Raw genomic sequence first — 19,680 nt, forward strand, 5'->3', positions numbered from 1 at the left:
GCCTGCATGGGCCCACCTAGGCTCGTGCCCACCTAGGCTCGTGTTGCCTTTGTCTCCACAGCAGAGCTCTGCCCATCTGGCCTAGCGTCAGCCCTTGGCTGTAACTGGGGGGAGGAGGTTTGGGGAGTGGGGGCTGAGAGCAGCAGCCTGAGGCTGGCAGCCCCCCTCCTGCATCCTCCAGACACTGATGGCCTCTTGCCTCTGAGACTGCCATCCTCCCTAGTGTGACAGTCTCATCCCAGGGCATGCCCATCTGAAGAAGATGCTTTGCCCCTTCACAACTCCCAGATTCAGAAGTCTGCAAACACCCTCCCTGACCAGGGAACGTTCAGTGTCTGACCTTTTGTGGAAGAGCCATGACGTGAGCAAGCCAATGAGGGGCTGGTGTAAGAGTGGGAGGTTGGAGCCTGGCCAACGTGACCCAGGGCGGGGCATTGTTATGGAAGTCCCTGGTGTCACAACAGACTGTGCCATCTGGGGCTTACCAGACCCAAGTGGGTGATCCCTCGCCACTGGAACAACAAAAGCGAGGGATATAAGGAGGGAGGGAGGAAAGCAAGTGGAAGGACTATGGTGCTGGGTCAGGCAGGTGAGGACCCTATGCGTCTGCTCTAACCCTCTCTCTCGAGGCCAGTGGTCTTAACAGGAGGAGCAAACCATGAGTGTAAATCCCCAGGAGGGAGAATGAAGGGGGAGCTCAGTTGGCATAGAAACACATCTGCAACCCTGCAAAGCTTCTCAAATGACCTAGGTAAGCCGTTGCAGGGGGAAATTATAAAGGAAGGGCAGGAACTCAATTAGCAGAAATTATCAGCGATAGCACAGTGGTAGGGCGTTTGCCTTGCACGCAGCCAACATGGCCGACCCGAGTTCGATTCCTCCGCCCCTCTCTCGGAGAGCCCGGCAAGCTACCTGGGATGTATTCGATATGCCAAACACAGTAACAACAAACTCTCCAATGGAGACATTACTGGGCCCGCTTGAGCAAATCGATGAACAACGGGAGGACAGTGTCAGGAAAAAGAAGGGCAGCAAGGAGTCTCAATTCTGTTTTTTTTTCCTTTTTGGGTCACACCCGGCGATGCACAGGGGTTACTCCTGGCTCATGCACTCAGGAATTACCCCGGCTATACTCAGGGGGGACCATATGGAATGCTGGGAATCGAACCTGGGTCAGCCACACCCAAGGCAAATGCCTTACCCGCTCTGCTACTGCTCCAGGCCCAGGAGTCTCAATTCTGCACCATGGCGCATGCCCATCAAACCCACGGGAGTCCCAGCCTTTGAAATCCGACAGGTCACAGACAACGCAGAACCCCCATAACCATGAGTCCTACAGCACTCCCATAACAGTGAGTCCCCAACGACCTGCAAACTCCTCTGCATGGTCTGGGAAGCTCTGGGACACCAAACTACTCCAGCATGAGAAGCCTTGGGTTTTCGGTTGAGAAAGCAAACCGTCAATGATTTCTTCAAACATTTCCAAATGGCCAGAGGCGTGTACAAAGATGACAGCACCATCCAAGGCATTAATCACGGCAGGCAGTAGAGCCGGCCAGTAATGACATTCCAGTGCTCTGCCCTGCGGTGAGCGCAGAAAATCAGAAATGGACTGGAAACATCTGACAGTCAAGCTTGGGCAGTACCTCTCACAGCGCCCCATCTTCCCTTCAGCTCAGCCAAATTACAGCAGAGCCCACTCTAGAGTTTAGAGACATGGCAGCTTCATGAGGCTCAAAAGCATCCATGGAGAGGAGGTGCCCTCCAGGCTCACCCCGCCTCCTCCCCAACCCCAGCCTGTGTGGCAATAGATTAGAAAAATGAACAAAAACACTTGGAAGCACGGAGCAGGAGCAGGGAGCTTCCGTTGGAGGCTCAGTCTGAGCCACAGGCAAAAATCCACAAAGTCCCTTATGCACAAAAATCTCCAAAGGAAAATTAGTTTTGCTTCCAAGGTAGCCTTCTGTGTTTGCACAGGCCACTTCGCCACGGCAGCTGGCACTCTTCGTCTGCCCGTGAGACGCACTTTCAAGTTCTTGTTGATATCGCAAAACAGAGGAGATGGCAAAGTGGTTTTCCAATACCATTTGTTATGATGTCCACGGTTTACTGGAAAGCCTTCAAAACTGCGAATGTCTAATTGCCTCCCTCAAGAAATGCATGAAAAAAAAATGATGCTCCAGACCTATGAAGCTGTTTTGTATTCGTGAGATACAGGTTAGCCACAGCATGATGGAAAGAGAACGGGAGGTGGAAACGAGAGGCAGAATTCTCCTCGCAGAAAACATCCTGGGCTTCCTGAGTCTCTGAGGCTCACCGGGTAGGCGAGCTGTCTGGCGGACTTTTTCAGAACATTAATCACATCTGTCTTCCAATGGAAGATGCAAAACATTTTTTGGAGCCAAATGAATAGGATCTAGGTACCACTGAGGCTGAGTATAGATAAACTGGGAACTGATGGGTGGCCTTATCATTCAAAAAACAGTTCTGGCACTTCTCTGGATAATGACTGCTCAGGTGCCAGGTGGGGACCCAAGATGGTGAACTGAGAGGCAGAAAAGCTAATAGCAAGGCAAAAATGGAAATGGCACCTGGGTCCAAACTGCTTTCACCCTCTAGGCACCCCACGCCTATCCATTGAGAGAGATCTCAGGCCACTCCAAATACACACAACCAAATATTCCCTCAATCTTCATCATCTAAGGCATCCCGATCAACCTAGTGAAGCCAAGATGCCCTCCTCACCTTGCAGCCATAGGTTGCAGACGGTCCATTCTTCATGCCTCTGGGACAGTGCTGAGATGTTTGTGCCTCCTTCTGTTCTGCTTCCCACAGTGTGAGTTGGAGTCTTCCACATCCCCCACCCATGGTTCCCTGGCAAGTCTCCCCATTGGGCCCAGAGCACTCCCCTCCACCTTTCACTTACATGTCTTTAGAAGTCATCTGGCTTTGAAGCCTTAAAAGAAATCTTAAATTTGATTTAAGGATAAAGTCAACATAAGCTGTGGGGTCTTTCTTAATCTGGACTTTGTCTTGGCTTCCATTCATTCCCTAAGTCATAAGACGAGGCTCAGGTAGCATTTGAGATGTGTATATCTAGACTGTATACCTTTGTATCACTGTTTTTATTGGTTGGTTAGTGGGCTTGGGGCCACCAGGGCTGCTCATGGCCATACTGGAGGAGCATATGAAGCCAGGGATCAAACCCAGGGCACCATACCTACAAGGAAAGTGTCCACCACATTGGGCCACATCCATGACCCGAGTGATTTGTTTTAGTTTTGGGGGACATATCTGGCTTACTCGGAGCTCTGCACTTATTCCTCACAGGGCTCAGGGGACCCTCCAGGGTGCCACGTATTGAACCTGGGATGGCTATGGGCAAGGCAAGTGCCCTGCCTGCTGGAGTATCTCTCCAGGACTTGAGTGATATTTTTAAAAATCAGAATGTGTCATACATAATATCTGAAGCCCAAACTGCAGTTGACAAATTCCTCTAGAAGGAAGATCAGCGTAGTGAGAGGGAATTATGACACAAAGCAAGAGATAGAGAAGCCACTAAGATGGACCGCCAGGCCCCAGATCCTTACCCAGGGTCTCCCGGAAGATGAGCTTCCAGCCTCTCGCTGTTTGGAACGAGTCTGTGTGGAATTCAAGGAGCATCAAGCTGCCGCTGCTCTTCACGTTGGGTGGGAGTGAGGAGTCGCAGAACTTGCCTAGTAGGGGGTCGCTCGTGTTAGAACCATCATAAATCGCCAGGTAGTCTTGAGAGCAGAAGGTGGAGGGCACCACGTCAAAATAACTGAACCTGTGAAATTAATATCAATGGATGGTTTATATGGTTTTTATGATACTGTGATTTTGCTCGAGCGGGCCCAGTAATGTCTCCATTGGAGACTTTGTTGTTACTGTGTTTGGCATATCGAATACGTCACGGGTAGCTTGCCAGGCTCTGCCGTTCGGGCGAGATACTCTCGGTAGCTTGCCGGGTTCTCCGAGAGGGGCGGAGGAATCGAACTCGGGTCGGCCATGTTGGCTGCGTGCAAGGCAAATTCCCTACCACTGTGCTATCGCTCCAGCCCTACTGTGATTTTACTCTTTAAAAATATATAAATTTGGGGGCCAGTAAATATAGAAGGAAATTTTTCCAACTCCAAGACAGATATGTAAGGCTATTTAAGTTTTTCTTGATAGGAAATATTAGAAATTAATCAACTTGATAAAAAAGTTTAGTCAAGATTTTCTGAGTGCCTACAAGATGTCAACGTGTTGTATGAGTGAGAACTGTAATGACGGTGATTTATAATCTTGGATGTCGGGAGTTTCAGGTCATCCTGAGCCCATTTGCAATTATGTTTTGACACATTGAACTGATCTTTATCATTTCAGCAACACAATGGCTTTTGTAGTTTTATTAAAAAATGACATTTACCCTGTCCTCTTCTTGTTCTGTGATGTGAAGATATACCATTTTCCTAATCTATCCCCGTGGAAAAGTGTCTCAACCGTCAAATTTCTAAAAAACACTCCACTTTGCTCTACACCAAAACTTTCATAGTTTTACTATTACAAGCTACATATCATCAAACTACAAGAGATAGGAGTATGTTCTTTCTCAGAGCTGCATAGTATTCCACTGTATATATACATGTATATATATAGTCGTGGTGTATATATATGTGTATATATACATTTGCAGTTGGGTTTATGGCAACATGGATGGAACTGCGGAATATCATGCTAAATGGAGTCAGTCAGAAGGAAAGGGACAGATACAGAATGATCTCTTTAGTATGTGAGACTTAAAGATACAAAGTGAGGTAGCAACGAAGATCTGAAGGCAACATGATGGAGAACTGATACACTCAACTGAGTTGAATGGGGTGAGAGGGAAGAAGGGGGGTCCTTTCTCCTGAAATGAGGGAGATAGGTACATGGGTGATGGTGTGGTGTTGGAATTAAGCTCATGACAGATCATTATTAATCATATTAGAAATCAAATCAAATCAAATTAGAGAATTGGGAATATGTGATTTAGACCCAATCCTCCACCACCATCCTGAGATCCTTTCTTCCCATCCCCCTCCTTTGTTCCACAGACAATTGTTCTGTCTGCACCATCCCAGGGCCTCTTTCTGTTGAGGACTGTCTTATGCCTCACTTTCTCTCTTTATATTCCACACGTGAGCAGTCAATGATTGTCTTTCTCCTTCCGACCCACTCCACTTAGTGAGAATCCCTCCAGCTCTGTCCAGATTGGAGGGAACTGCATTGAGCCCATCTTTGCTCACAGCTGCACCTCATTCCCTTGACAATTCCTTTATCTCCTCATCTCCTCCTGATCTTCCAGGGAGACCGAGTGCCCTCCACGGGGTGGGCAAAGTTTTTCTGCGAACAGAGTCACAGCATTTTCTCAGAGGTGACATGGGCCTTACGTACTTGAGTTGTACAACTCTGTCGTCCCTCACAGCGATGGTGTACCGACAGTGCACGTTGTTGGGATAGTCTGAGTACGAATAGGCAGGGCTCACGATGACCCCGACAGAAAAGCTGAACCGTCCCCCACAGGCTGCAGGAGGAAACGGGGAACACGAGAACACAGTTATCACATGCGACATAGGCAGGAATTCCAAAATGTTCATTAATGTCACACCTATTCCCCTAAGAGAGATGAACAATTTTAGTATTTTCTTCAACACTTATTATTTTTTTATTTTTACTTTTTTATTTCCTGTCCTCCCGTTGTTCACTGATTTGCTCGAGCGGGCCCAGTAACATTGTGAGACTTGTTACTGAGTTTGGCATATCGAATACATCACGGGTAGCTTGCCAGGCTTTGCCGTGTGGGCGAGATACTCTCAGAAGCTTGCTGGGCTGGAGTGATAGCACAGCGGGTAGGGCGTTTGCCTTGTACGCGGCCAACCCGGCTGACCCGAGTTCTATTCCTCTGCCCCTCTCGGAGAGTCTGGCAAGTTACCGAGAGTATCTTGCCCCCATGGCAAAGCCTGGCAAGCTACCCGTGATGTATTCAACATGCCAAACACAGTAACAACAAGTCTCACAATGTTACTGGTGCCGCTCGAGCAAATCGATGAACAACGGGAGGACAGTACTACAGGGTTACTTTATTATTGAAACACTGTGAGATGAACCTTACAAAGCTGTTCATGATCAGGTTTCAGTCATACAGTTTTCCAACACCCATCCCTCCACTAGTGCATGTTTTCCAGCATAATGTCCCCAGGTTCCCTCCCATCACCCACTATTCCCCCCACCAGCCTGCCTCTATGGAAGGCGCTCTTTCCTCTGACTCTGTCTCTGTCTCTCTCTGTGTATCTTTCTCTCTGTTTGGACATTGTGGTTTGCAATACAGATACTGAAAGGTTATCAGGAATATAACTTTACCTACTTTTAACACTCACTTCTTGTCCAGCGTGATCACTCCCAGCTATTATTGTCATACTGGTCCCTTCTCTATCTTATCTACCCTCAGTCCCCCACACACTTGTTGTTGATCTCAACCAGTGACCCATTCTTTTAGCCCCCATTTTCCCCTTGGTCATGGACATTAGTCTTCTACTATGTATTTTTATATACCACAAATGAATACAGTCATTGTATATCTCAACACTTATTTTTAAGGCAACTTGAACCTCCCTTCATTATGTTCAAAAGCAATGCGATTCCCTCCCCCCGCCCCAATGGGTGAGGAAGAAACAGGTAACATGTAGAAGCAGGAAGAGTGTTTCACGATCCAGTTTGGAGTGGAAGGTATCAGAGTCAGATTCATGGTTAGAGGTTAGAGGGGAAATGGTGAAAAGGGGCGTTTCCTGTGCTGGGGTGTAAGTGTCCTTTTCCTGAATTTAATCCTCTGGCCTGCAGAGGAATGACAGTGATACCAGGCCATCAGAAACTCCCTGCACAATCCTAGGAACCCAGAAGGACAGCAATATGGACACTGGCATCTAGCAGCAGCATATGCTGCCAAGGAATATTACAAAGCCAAGTTCAGGGAATCATTCTGGGGACTGAGTGCCGAGTTACAGATGTCTCCGTGGGCTCAAATGTTCAACTACTGAGTATTTCTGGCCAATTGTGAAACTGGTGAAACTATCGCTTCCCACTAGCTCCTTACAGGCATGACAAAGCTTGGTCCACAACCTCCACCCCACGACCCCTACTCCAGAAATCAACCACCCACAGCCCTTAGTTACTTTCACGTTAACTAATAAAATGCTAGCAGGAAATAACACTGAAATTTCATTACAGAAAAAAGTCACATGACTCTATTTGCTTGACCCTACACATCAGGGGGTTCCAATGCTCCGGCTAATGAGGAAGATATCCTACTCTCTCACTGCATTAAGACGGGCTTCTCTTTATTTGTTGTCTGACTTGAAAACTCATAATTTGTTCATATGTCTTGCTGATGTTTCTATGGTTTATATCCATGAATCGATTCCACTTACATATCTTTGTGGATATCATTTATGGTTATCAAAATTATTAGGCATTTATGCGGTATCATGATTGCAAACTATTAGTTATTTGCCATGAGTATTCATGGGCTCAGACTTCTGGGCATTATCTGTAATTAATTAAATCAGATTTTGGGGAGCTATTATTCTATTTCATTCAGTACATCATTATGTTATCTCTGAAAAACTTATTGATGCCTAATTCTCAAAATCATAGACTGTCAGGATTTGATTTATAGTGTCAGAAATCTGAGTAATGATGACACTATAAATGAGACTCTCAGAGTGGACAGGTAAAGCTTTGCACGTGGACGTTAGGAAAATGAGGAATTAAAGAGTAGAAAAATACAAAGCAGGGATGTAATTCCCCAAGATCTCAATTTCAGGGAACGAATATAAGTAATTGGGCAGGAGATGCAGAATAGAGTTAAGGTCCCTGCCTTGCATGGGGTCAACCCTGGTTTGATCCCTGAGCACAAGATTCCTTGAGCACTGTCAGATGCTTCCCTATCAGGGTGGCCCTGGAAGGTACAATGCCTGCACAGTCAGAGCAGCTGAGAACCACTGCGAGGAGCCTCCAGACCTCCTGAGCACTGCATAAGAGATCCTCCCCCAAACAAAAAGCAATGGGGAAAAAAAGAACATAATAAGACTCTAAAACAGGTGGGAGGGCAAAAGGTTCTTCACTCGGTTCCATCTTCCTCTGCAACAGATCTCCAAAACCAGGCACCTACTTTACAATCATGGGCCGGGCCTCAGTGGGCAGCTTTGGCCATGGAGGGTGGAGGTCTCTTTCATGGGCCAGTGGACATGTCTGTCTTCTCGAGGAACAGTCATCGGTTTGAAATAAAACCATGTAAACTTGCCTTGGCCATTGGTTTGGATAAATAAAGACCAAGCAAAATTTTGATGCTAAAAGATATATTTACTCTTGCCTGCAAGGTGGGCTGGCAGAGGGAAAGGGCATTAGACAGAGGGAACAGTGATCACAGGGTGTCGAAGGCAACAGCAGTCAAGTTGCCAAGGAGCATCAAGAGATGGAGGGGAGGGGGCCACACCAGCCTTTGCCTGTTGGTCTTGCCTGCTGGCTCCACCTTTTACCATTAGCGTAGTCGCCAGGAATAAAAGTATATTCCAGCATGGTCCTGAGGTCTTTACTTTAGGACCATGTTTTTTTGCGTAGTGTTAAATAAACAAACCCTTCCCTGCCAGAAGGTCATTAATCTATCCTCCTGGGGTTTGCATACACTTACAGAATATTGCCTTTTGTGTTAGCAAAATGACTTTGGAAAATAAAAGAGGTTTCTGTGTGGTCCAGTGCCCTGACCCCCTCCCAAAGTGCAGCTTTTGTAGACTAAAACCAGCTATGAGCAGGGATGCTCGCTCTACCTGTAAAGTTCAAACTAAAGTATCATCCTCTGCTTGGTCATTCGTGAGTACTTCGAGCCCAAGTTCCCTATAAAAACCCTCTTTGGTTTTGTTTGTTTGCTTGTTTTAAAGAAACAAAAAAGTCGATGCATTTTTGGACCATATTTCAGATTGATCATTTCCCTTCCCCCATTAGAGTCTCTCAGTCTTCAAGTTGAGGGTGCAGAATCGTAATTCAAATTCCTTGGGGAAACTACCCCGGAAAAACAAGAACTGTCCAAGCTCCTTCATCCTGGATACTCACAGGTTATCCTGTAGGAAACCTTGAATCCGAAGTCCGTGGTGTGCCCGTTGGAGTAGAAGTTCAGCAGCACGGGGCCAGACAGGGAAATGGGAGCCGGGGACTCGTCACCACACAGTGTTACAAACGGCTGAACTGCGAGGCTGAGGCCCCTGACGATGTGCAGCCCATCGTGGACGCAGGTCCCCATCACGGCAGAGCGAGCTGCAGGAAAGCACCAATGAGTCATGTTTCACCCAGAGCAACTCGACCAAAGTGATCCACGTGGGCAGGACCGAATGATGGGTTGTGGCAGATGGTACAGGAGCGGGGGTGTGAGTCTTGCATGTGCCCGAGCTGGATTGGATACCCAGCACCATATGGTCTCCCAGACACCATTGGGCTGGCCTAGGCAATCCCAGGCCCCTGGCACCGAAATCCTGGCCCAGATGGTTACAAAGGCGGCACCCCTTGGGAGGACCCACACCTCAAAACAAAATTGAAATGGGAATGGAGCAATTTTGGTGAATCACTCTTTTACTTGGCTTCCTGAGGAAATGATGTTTATTCTCATTACACTCTGAGGAAACTGGTATGAGAAAACTGATGGAATTTCACAATGGACAAAATGGCTCCCTTAAGTCAGTGATCATGAGCTGAGGGCTATTTGGTGATTGGAATAACCATCAGGGCTAGGGATGTGGTGCTGTGTGGGTTCAGCAGTGCTGGGGCCCACCAGGAATGCACTTTGTGGTACCCAGGGGCCCCGAGGGCACACCCAGTGATGCTCAGGGTCCTGCTAGGGGGGTTGTACTCAGGTGTCTGTATGTGCTAGGCTTGTGCACTTGACCACGGGCTCATACTTGGGCCATCTTTCTGGATGCTGCTAGTTTATTCTTACATGTAGTTATATCTGAGCACCTCTACTGGGAAAATACGAGGATTTCTGTTGCTCTCCTTGCCTGCCCACATTTGGTATTATCAGCCTGCCTAATTTAGCCATTTTTGAATGCATGCATAGTACTATATCACATCATATTCCTGATAACTAGTCATGTGAAATATCTTTTTCAGATTCTCTTTTACAAAAGCATCCACTTTTTTTCACGTAGATTGCAACTTGAACATCTGTCTAGAGCCCCCTCAGCAAATTATACCTACTTACAAATCTCTCATTAAAACTAATGGAATTATAATATTATATATGAGTGTGTACTATATCCCAGGGGACAATGAAATCATATTGCCTCCTATGAGTCATAACATTATTATCAATTATGATATACATTTACCAAAGAATTTCAAGTTCCCTGGCCATAGACCTTGGTGTATGGGTGGGAATCAAAGCCTAACCAGAGATACTTTTTTGAAATCCGAGATAGACATTGTGTTGATAAAAACATAACAGAAAACTCCCTGAGGGGGAAATACGGCCCAATAATTTTTGTTTGTTCTTGGATTAGGGCTTTTAAAAATTATTTCTTTATTATTATTGAATCACTGTGAGACAGACCTTTACAAAACTGTTCACGATTAGGTTTCAGTCCTATAGTGTTTCCATCCCTCCACCAGTTCCATTTCCCACCACCAATGTCCTCAGTTTCCCTCCCATCAACCCCCATCTCTCTCCTAGCCTGCTCTTTGGCTGGCACTCTCTCTCTCTCTCTCTCTCTCTCTCTATCTCTCTCTCTTTCTCTCTCTTTACTTTTTGGCATTGTGGTTTACAGTAGAGATACCCCACACCACCCCCCACAGACTCTAAAGTAAAGGCAGGATTTGGAACAGACAAACACAACAGCTCTTCCAGGATGGCAGGAAGGAGCCTCTGCACGGGACTGAGAGCCACATTCTCTCTTCTGGATGTGCATCGGGACACACTGTCCCCACTGGGAGAGCAGCGTCCCTGAGACATCTCAGGAGCACACGGGGGAAGAGGAAAGTAAGAGTGAGTGAAGATAGCATCAAAGTGCTGGATCAAACAGAGATGAGGGGCATCCAGCCATGCCATCTTCCAGACAGAATGCCATAATGTTATCCTTTTATGTTTAAGTCAGATTTAGTTGAGCTTCTTGTTAATCATGCCATTAAAATTTCCTAGCAATCGAGTCAGAACTTGCCCCCATCCTGGGCACTGTTGATTGATTACTCCAACAGAGACCATCAGGCCTATTCTAAGCCAATCACAGGTGTTTTGAATGTGGAATAAAACCAGAGCAGGAAACTAGTATGCTTGAACTGAGAAATAGCAGTGACTGAACCAGACAGGCAGTATAGCACATAGGGTGCTCGCCTGACGCACTGATAACCTTGGTTCGGTCCCCAGTATCCCCTTAAGGTCCTCCAAGCACTGCCAGAAGTGATCCCTGAGTGCAGAGCAAGGAGTCAACCCTGTATAACTCCAGATGTGATACCAAAACAAAACAGACAGCACACATTAAGGAAAATGAAGTTGTGTTACAGAAATCAGCAAAAAGATAGCAGCAAAGAGAGAATTTCCATGGTTTCTTGCTCCTGCTTTGCTTTTGAAACCTTCCTTTGATTAGAAATGTTGAAAATGCTACCTCAGCTAACCTGAAGATAATTCATCAGTTTTGTTCATTGTTGTTCCTTTGGGGCTACACCCGGCAGTAACCAGTGCTTTACAAAAAAAGACATTTATTAAATTAACCCTAAAGAATCCTTTCATTTTGAAATCCCCGGACTGGACATACTTTTCTAAATTGGCACAAATATACTAGTTATAGATATGAAAGACTTAACTTTGATTACGTGATCATGTAATTAGAAGCAACATGAAACTATTAAAAAACAGAGCAAAAAGTGAAATAGGGTAACTTTGGATTCAAAATTTGAGTGTTATAAAATTATGAAAGATTTGTTTTCAAGTATCAAATGCGCCACTGGAATTAAAACTTTTCTAAGAGGTTGGTTTGAGTATAAAATATTACATATCGGTTATAAAGATACTATCATAGTAAAGGGATTACGAGTTTACCCTGCATGCAGTCAACCCCAATTTATCTCCAGCACTGTAGTAAGGTCCTTGGAGCACCACCAAAGTACAAAGCCAAGAATAATCCCTGAGCACTTTCAGATGTGGCTCGTAAATCCTAAATAAATAAGCAGGAATATCTTTATCCAGAAGTAACATATAAGGAGCCAGAGCGATAGTACTGTGGGGAGGGCATTTGCCTTGCATGTGGCCTACCTGGGTTCGATCCCCGGCATCCCATATGGTCCCCTGAGCACCACTGGGAGTAATTTCCCTGAGTGCAGAACCAGGGTAACCCTTGAGCATCGCTGGGTGTAACTCAAAAAGAAAAAAAAATTAAATTGCAAAGCCAAAATCATAGACTGTAAAAAGTACTTGCTTGTATTAGATTGAAAATTTGGCTCCATATTGGTCAAATAGCCTACTATGCAGATATTTTTTAAAGGATTAGTTTTTAAGTTATTAATCTAATAGTACACTATAAGGGAGGTGCTTCTATTTTAAAATCCTGTCAACACTATGACATATAAAGTGTGCCGTATGTTTGATTACATTTCAAAAATTAATTAAAGGAAGCAGTTCAATTATAGAAAGTTTATTCATGGAATAGCAGAGGTATATCTATACTGACACATAATCAAAACTCATTATTTATAAAAGATCTTTAGTTACCAATAAGAGAGTTAGGCAGGAGACAGGCAGAGAAAGTTGAGGTTTCTTTCTTTTTTTCAAAGCTGGCAAAAGAATATCAAATGACTAAACAAATCCTTCAAGGCAATGGGCTCACTGTCATAGCAGATTCAACAAACTACAAAAGTTATGATACTAGCATACTGCTTAATGAATTTAAACAGGTCCTTTCCAGAAGTTATTTAAGTAGCATGCCCTTGCAACTTTTATCCAAAAGTAACTAGACATCAGATATCAGAATGTGGCAAAATCACCAATTGTCAAAGAGCATGGTGTGGGCCAGTGTGACAAGGTAAGATTGGCCTGAAGAGGTAGTGCACTGGATAGGGTTCTTGCCTTGTGCACTGCAGACCTGGATTTAATCCCTGGCACCACATGTGGTCTCCTGAGCACCACCAGGAGAGATCCCTCAGTACAGAGGGAAGAATAAGCCGTGAACATTACTGGGTGTGGTTCTCAAACAAACGAAAACAAAACTCAAAGTAATATATAAGAAAACAAGATATAAATGTCACTGATCATCATGCAATTCATACATACGTGTCCTTTTCTCACACATTTTTTTCCTCAAGCTCTACATGCTCCATCAGTGCAGTATATCAAAGACATCAACCTGATTTTTCACTTAAAAGACAATTGCATCAGAAAATAATGAACAAGATTTAATGCTTCTCTACCACCATAGGGGGACTCAAATGACAATATATAATGAGTCCATGCCAAGCTCTCAAGGAAATAGAGCTGAAATAAAATAGAATGACTGTCTTCTAGGAGGAGAGAGAAATTTAGTCAAGTTTTGGCAAAAGTTCTTCAAGGGGCAAGATGGACATCAAAGTTGAGTCGATGACCAAGAAATGGCATTCAATCATACACATGAGAACTCATCACAAACAGAAATGCCCAAAAGCCTGAATGGTGCTCTATCCTGGATCAGACTCCATACTGGGGGAATGAGGGATTAAATTTGTCTAAATTCTGTCTTCTTTAGTAAACGAGCTGGTATTTACCTCTGAATGAATCTCAGAGGTGTCAAAGCATCCTTCATAATTTGTCATTATGACCACTTCCTATTTCTAAAAAGTTTTAAAGTGTGTTTGAACTGGTAAGACTCTAGTCAACATAGAAAACAGAAGTTCTATCATAGTCTTCCGTGCCTTTATGACAGAGCAGTGTTCAATTCCAGATTCCACCATAATTCCAAGAGCTTGGAAAGAATCAAATAAAAGCAATAAGGTGTAATTCAGCAAGTACTAGAACTTCCTGTGTAGAATTGAGACTCTATGTGCAACTTTTCTTCAATCATAGAGCTGCCAAAGCGAACCAGAGTGTGAAAAATATTCTTTCAGTTGGGATATTTTGATGTTTAGACAAGACAAAGTCCAGCACAACAGAAAAGATTTTAGGAAAAGCGTGAATTTTGAGGGGTCTGTGCCCTGTCACTCATTTGATCTTGTTCAGAACAGCTTAGAACTTGGGACCCTAAAGAGAGGAAGCACTCAGAAGGTGGGGAGGGGCATGGGCTGGTGGAATCCCACCCAAGCAGCATGAAAGCTAGTCTTAGAACACAGGCAAGCAAGAAATCTCACAGAAACCAAATTCTTCCTGTGCTCATTTTGAATAATACATCAATAGGGAACTACTTCAAAAGAACATTGCCCAAGGTTTCCCAAAATAATAAATTGCAAAACATGCCTGCATTCTTATTTCTCTTGTACTAACTAAGCAAGCAAAGAAGAAATGGAAAATAGTTGCATAAAAGCAACACCACATTTATCAAAATGTTAATTAGATGGGGATGGGGTTGGGATGTGAATGAAAACAGTGGACCTAATTATGGTGCTTTCGGGTACAAAAAAATAAAGTGGCTGAAGAAAGAGCTAAAACTAAATTTTCTTTCTCCTTTTAGCTTTATGTCAGGTACAGCTTGATAACTTTACATCATGATTTTGAAATAAATCAAAGGTAATTTGTATAAATATTAGGTAGGACTTTCCACATGGTTGTTCTGGAAATGTAAACCTATTTCTCTTGGGATGTCTGAGGCCATACTTGAGTACAATGAGAAAAGGGAGCGATAGCACAGTGGTAGGGCATTCGCCTTACAAGCGGCCAACATGGCCGACCCGAGTTCGATTCCTCCGCCCCTCTCGGAGAGCCCGGCAAGCTACCGAGAGTATTCGATATGCCAGACACAGTAACAACAAAGTCTCCGATGGAGACGTTACTGGGCCCGCTCGAGCAAGTCGACGATCAACGGGAGGGCCTACTTCTGTGCTAAATACTACTATTATTTCATTCCTTTAAATTTCCCAGAAATTTGGAAACATCTATTTGTTAGAAAAATAATAAGGATATAAAAATATATACTTTTTAAGACTATCCTGTATATGAGGACATAAGATATATATTTATTCATTAGAACCAACCCCCAAATAAGTGCAAGCACAAATAGTTTTTTAAAATTTCATATTTTGTTAGCTTTTTTGTTTCTATATCTATAATCAAAAGAAACATGTAGACTTTGTTCATTCTGTTTTGTTACAAATTCTGAAGACACTGTTTAAAATATCAAACAACATTTCAGTCTTGAGAATACCTTAAGAAAATAAAATGTAGCTTGTAAATACTAAAATGAAAATTTCTTCCATGTGATTTTAATTAATTTGTTAGAATCACTAACAACCCTATGGAAAAGATGGAAAATCCACAGTTTACAGAATGAGTAGATGGGAAATGTAATAACAAGTAAGTTAGAGAAGCTTAGTCCAGCAAACAATGATCATATTTGTAACTTCCACGGGAAGGAGGCCATTGGCCCTTTGTACCCTTCTTAGATAAAAGTCACCGTGGGCAGTTGAATAACCAATATACTGACCCAAAGGGGAAAACATTCCCTAACAAAAGTGGTCACTGTCCGAAGTGGTTCTCGCCCCTGTTGTGTGTGTGTGAGTGTGTGTGTGTGTATGTGTAAGGGGGGACTTAGCTCGATGTATCCGAACCTGAGCACCCGTGAGCACGTGGCCCTGGTTTCCGGCCCTGAGAGCCCGCCTTCCCAGCTTCATTAGTATTCTCCACAGGTCCGTGTGCCCCCAGCACTGAGCGCGCCATCCAGAAGTGGGCATTTGTCCCCAAGCCACCAGCCCCCACGCCACCCGAGAAGGACCTGGGCACCTCCCAGCATGCCGGGCCTGGGTGTGTGTGGCCTCCACGGGAGGGGCGTGGCCTCCAAAGAAGTGGGTGTGGCCTTCTGTAGCGGCTGCAGTTATAGTCCACCTTCCCAGCACTCTGGACTCACTTCTCAATCTCCATCACCTAATTCTGTTGAGATCTTCTTGGCCATCTCAAACACAATAGGCCCATAGTCCACTAGCCTATTCCAACTTCACCAAAAGACCAGTGTACACAAGAAACTGTACAAGCCCACATAAAAGAACACATTCTGCAAAGCTTCACTAGATCCCTTAAATAAGTCACAGAGAAATGCCTGAGAGGAAGGACATATTCCAGAAGGACAAAAAAGGTGATCACCATCGATTGAGCTCATCCAGAACTCTTTCTCGCAATAAGAGGGAACAGTACTAGTGACCTGGGGGGGGGGGGGGGGAAGTGCCACCTCTATACAACCACCACAACATGAAGAAACAGCACAAATTCCCACCACAAGGAAAGGATGAAGAAAAGAGTCCAGAAAACTCAACAGGGATTACCCACAAATATGATATCTCCAATAAAGAATTCCAAGATGAAATGCTGAGGATGTTCAAGGATCCCAAAGAAACAATGGAGCAGACACCCAGTAAATTAAAGGAGGACATGAAAGAAACAGTGAAATGAACAGGCAACAAAATACAGGAAGAAATGAGAGCAGGAATAAGAAAGCTACAATAAGAAGTGTCACAAATAAAAGATTCGGTAGATGAAATAAAAAATTCACTGGGTGCTTTCAACAGTAGAATGGCGAGAGCCAAAGATAGAATCAGTGAACTTGAAGATGAGTTGCAAAACGTGTACAGGCAACAACAAACATTGCAAAAGACCTCAAAGCTCTAGGAAGAATTAGAGACCTAGAGGATGATTCCAAGAGGAATAGCATTAGAATCATTGGAATGCCAGAGGACAGGGAATCAACCCCAATGAAAAAGCCACAGTTAAAGAAATCATTGCTGAAAAGTTCCCAGAAGTGGAGAATGCAGGCATCCAGATCCAAGGAGCCCAAAGAGTGCCAGCTAAAAGAGACTCTAACAAAGAGACTCCAAAACATATTTTAGTCAGAATGATGGATGTCATGGAGAGAGATACAATACTTCAAGCAGAAAGGTCAAAGAAGGAAATCACATACAAAGGAGCACCCCTTAGATTCACAGCAGATCTATCAGAGGAAACTCTCAAAGCTTGAAGACAATGGTGGGATATAGTGAAAAAACTCAATGAAATGAACGACTCACCAAGAATTCTCTACACGGCTAAATTCTCACTCAAACTTGAAGGAATGATACACTAATTTTCAGATAAATAGCAGCTCAGGAACTTCATAGACTCAGAACCAAACCTAAAAAGAAGGACTAAAGGGGCGACTGTAAGACAAGGAAACCCCCTACATGCACAGCAAACCTCTACAAAAAGATGGCACAAAACCCCATGTCAATAATCTCTCTCAGTGTCAATGGTCTAAATGCACCAATTATGAGACACAGAGTGGCAAAATGAATTCAAAAACTGAACCCAGCATCTGTTGCCTACAAGAAACACATCTGAACAGTCAGAGCAAACACAGACTCAAAGTCAAAGGATGGAAAACAATCTTGCAAGCAAATAACTCCCTCAAAAAAGCCGGGGTGGCCATACTAGTATCCAACAACATAGATTTCAGAATGAAAAAAGATTAGAAGGGACAGCAAAGGCCATTTTTTATTACTCAAGGGATATCCGCAACAGTAAGAAATTACACTCCTAAACGTTTATGTACCTAATGAGGGATCTGCTAAATATTTAAAACAACTGCTAACAGATTTTAAGGAGGACATTGCTAGCAACACATAGTAGTTGGAGACTTCAATGCTGCCTTATTATCCCTTGATAGATCAATAAGAATAAAACTCACCAAGGAGGGGGATGGGGTGGGGTGGTGGGAAGGATATTGGGAACATTGGTGGAGGAGAATGGGCACTGGTGGAGAGATGAGTAAATGATTATTGTATGACTGAAATATGAAAGTTTGTAAGTTTGTAACTGTACCTCATGGTGATTCACTAATAAACTTTTTTTAAAAAAAACTCACCAAGGAAACACTGGCTTTGAAGGAAGAAATAGAAGAGAGAGAGGTAATAGATATATACAGGGCCTTATATCCCCAAAAGAAAGAATACACATTTTTTCCAGTACACATGAAACATTTTCCAAAATAGACTATGTGCTGGGTCACAAAACATACCTTAATAGAATTAGTAATATAGAAATTGTATCAATTATCTTTTCAGATAATTGCATTGAAGACGATGCATTGAAGATAGAAGTTAATCATGCACAGAAGAGGAGAACCAAATCAAACACCTGGAAATTGAACAGCTCAATCTTCAAGTGGGTCAAGAAGGAAATGGAAGAAATCAAAAGATACCTGGAAACAAATGAGAGTGAAGACACGAGTCACCAGAACCTATGTAATGCAGCTAAAGCCATGCTAAGGGGAAAATTTATACCTCTGCAAGTGTTTCTCAGGAAGGAAGAAAGGGCCTAAATAAATAACTTGACTTCACAACTCAAAATCTTAGAAAAGGACCAACAAAAGGAGCCCAAACCAGGCAGAAAGAAAGAAATAACTAAACTTAGAGCAGAAAGTAATGACGTGGAAACACAAGAAACAATCTGAAAGATCAATAAAACCAAGAGCTGGTTCTTTGAGAAAATAAACAAGATTGATAAACCACTAGCAAGACTCACAAAGAAAGAGAGAGAGAGAGATAACCGTAATAAACCAAGTCAGAAATGAACAGGAAACATCACCACAGAAACCAAAGAAATTCAAAAGATCATCAGAGACTACTTTGAAAGTCTGTCGGCCACAAAATAAGAGAACCAAGAAGAAATGGATACATTTCTAGATTCCTATAATCTCCCAAGATTGAAGGAAGAAGACTTGGAATACCCGAATAAACCTATTACTATCAAGGAAATTGAAACAGTAATTAAAAGTCTTCCTAAAAACAAAAACCCAGGTCCAGATGGATTCTCCAGCGAATTCTTCCAAACTTTTAAAGAGGACCTGTTGCCAGTTCTTCTCAAGCTTTTTCAGGAATTTGAAGAAACAGGAACTCTCCCAAATAGTTTCTATGAGGCACATACCTCCCTAATACCAAAAGCAAACAAAAATACCACTAAAAAAGAAAACTACAGGCCAATATCCCTGATGAACATGGATGCAAAGATCCTCAACAAAATATTAGCAAATAGAATCCAACATCTCATCAAAAAGAACATACACCATGACCAAGTGGGAATCATCCCGGGGATGCAAGGATGGTTTAACATTTTGGGAATCAATCAACATAATCCAACATATCAACAAAGGAAAATGTCATGGTCATGGTCCTCCCATTGTTCATCGATTTGCTCGAGCGGGCCCAGTAACGTCTCCATCGTGAGACTTGTTGTTACTGTGTTTGGCATATCAAATACGTCACGGGGAGCTTGCTAGGCTTTGCCGTGCGGGCGAAATACTCTTGGTACCTTTCCTGGCTCTCCAAGAGGGCCGAAGGAATAGAACTCAGGTCGGCCATGTTGGATGCATGCAAGGCAAACGCCCTACCGCTGTGCTATCGCTCCAGCCCAAAGGAAAATGTAAAAACCATATTTTTTGGCTTATCAATATCATATTG

At 43.7% G+C, this 19,680-nt stretch overlaps 1 protein-coding gene across 1 annotated transcript in view; it reads right to left on the reverse strand.

Annotated features, from left to right (window-relative positions):
• Positions 1–19,680, reverse strand: part of CUBN (cubilin) — a 277,528-nt gene that overhangs the window by 29,550 nt on the left and 228,298 nt on the right. Inside the window, exons 57-59 of the mRNA XM_056114630.1 lie at positions 9,151–9,351; positions 5,440–5,569; positions 3,591–3,808 (exon numbers count right to left, since the gene is read on the reverse strand). Of these exons, the coding sequence (XP_055970605.1) occupies positions 3,591–3,808; positions 5,440–5,569; positions 9,151–9,351 (549 nt within the window). The remainder of the gene's footprint in view (positions 1–3,590; positions 3,809–5,439; positions 5,570–9,150; positions 9,352–19,680) is intronic.

The sequence above is a fragment of the Sorex fumeus genome, unplaced genomic scaffold, assembly GCF_029834395.1.
Source record: "Sorex fumeus unplaced genomic scaffold, SorFum_2.1 ptg000026l, whole genome shotgun sequence".
NCBI lineage: Eukaryota > Metazoa > Chordata > Mammalia > Eulipotyphla > Soricidae > Sorex > Sorex fumeus.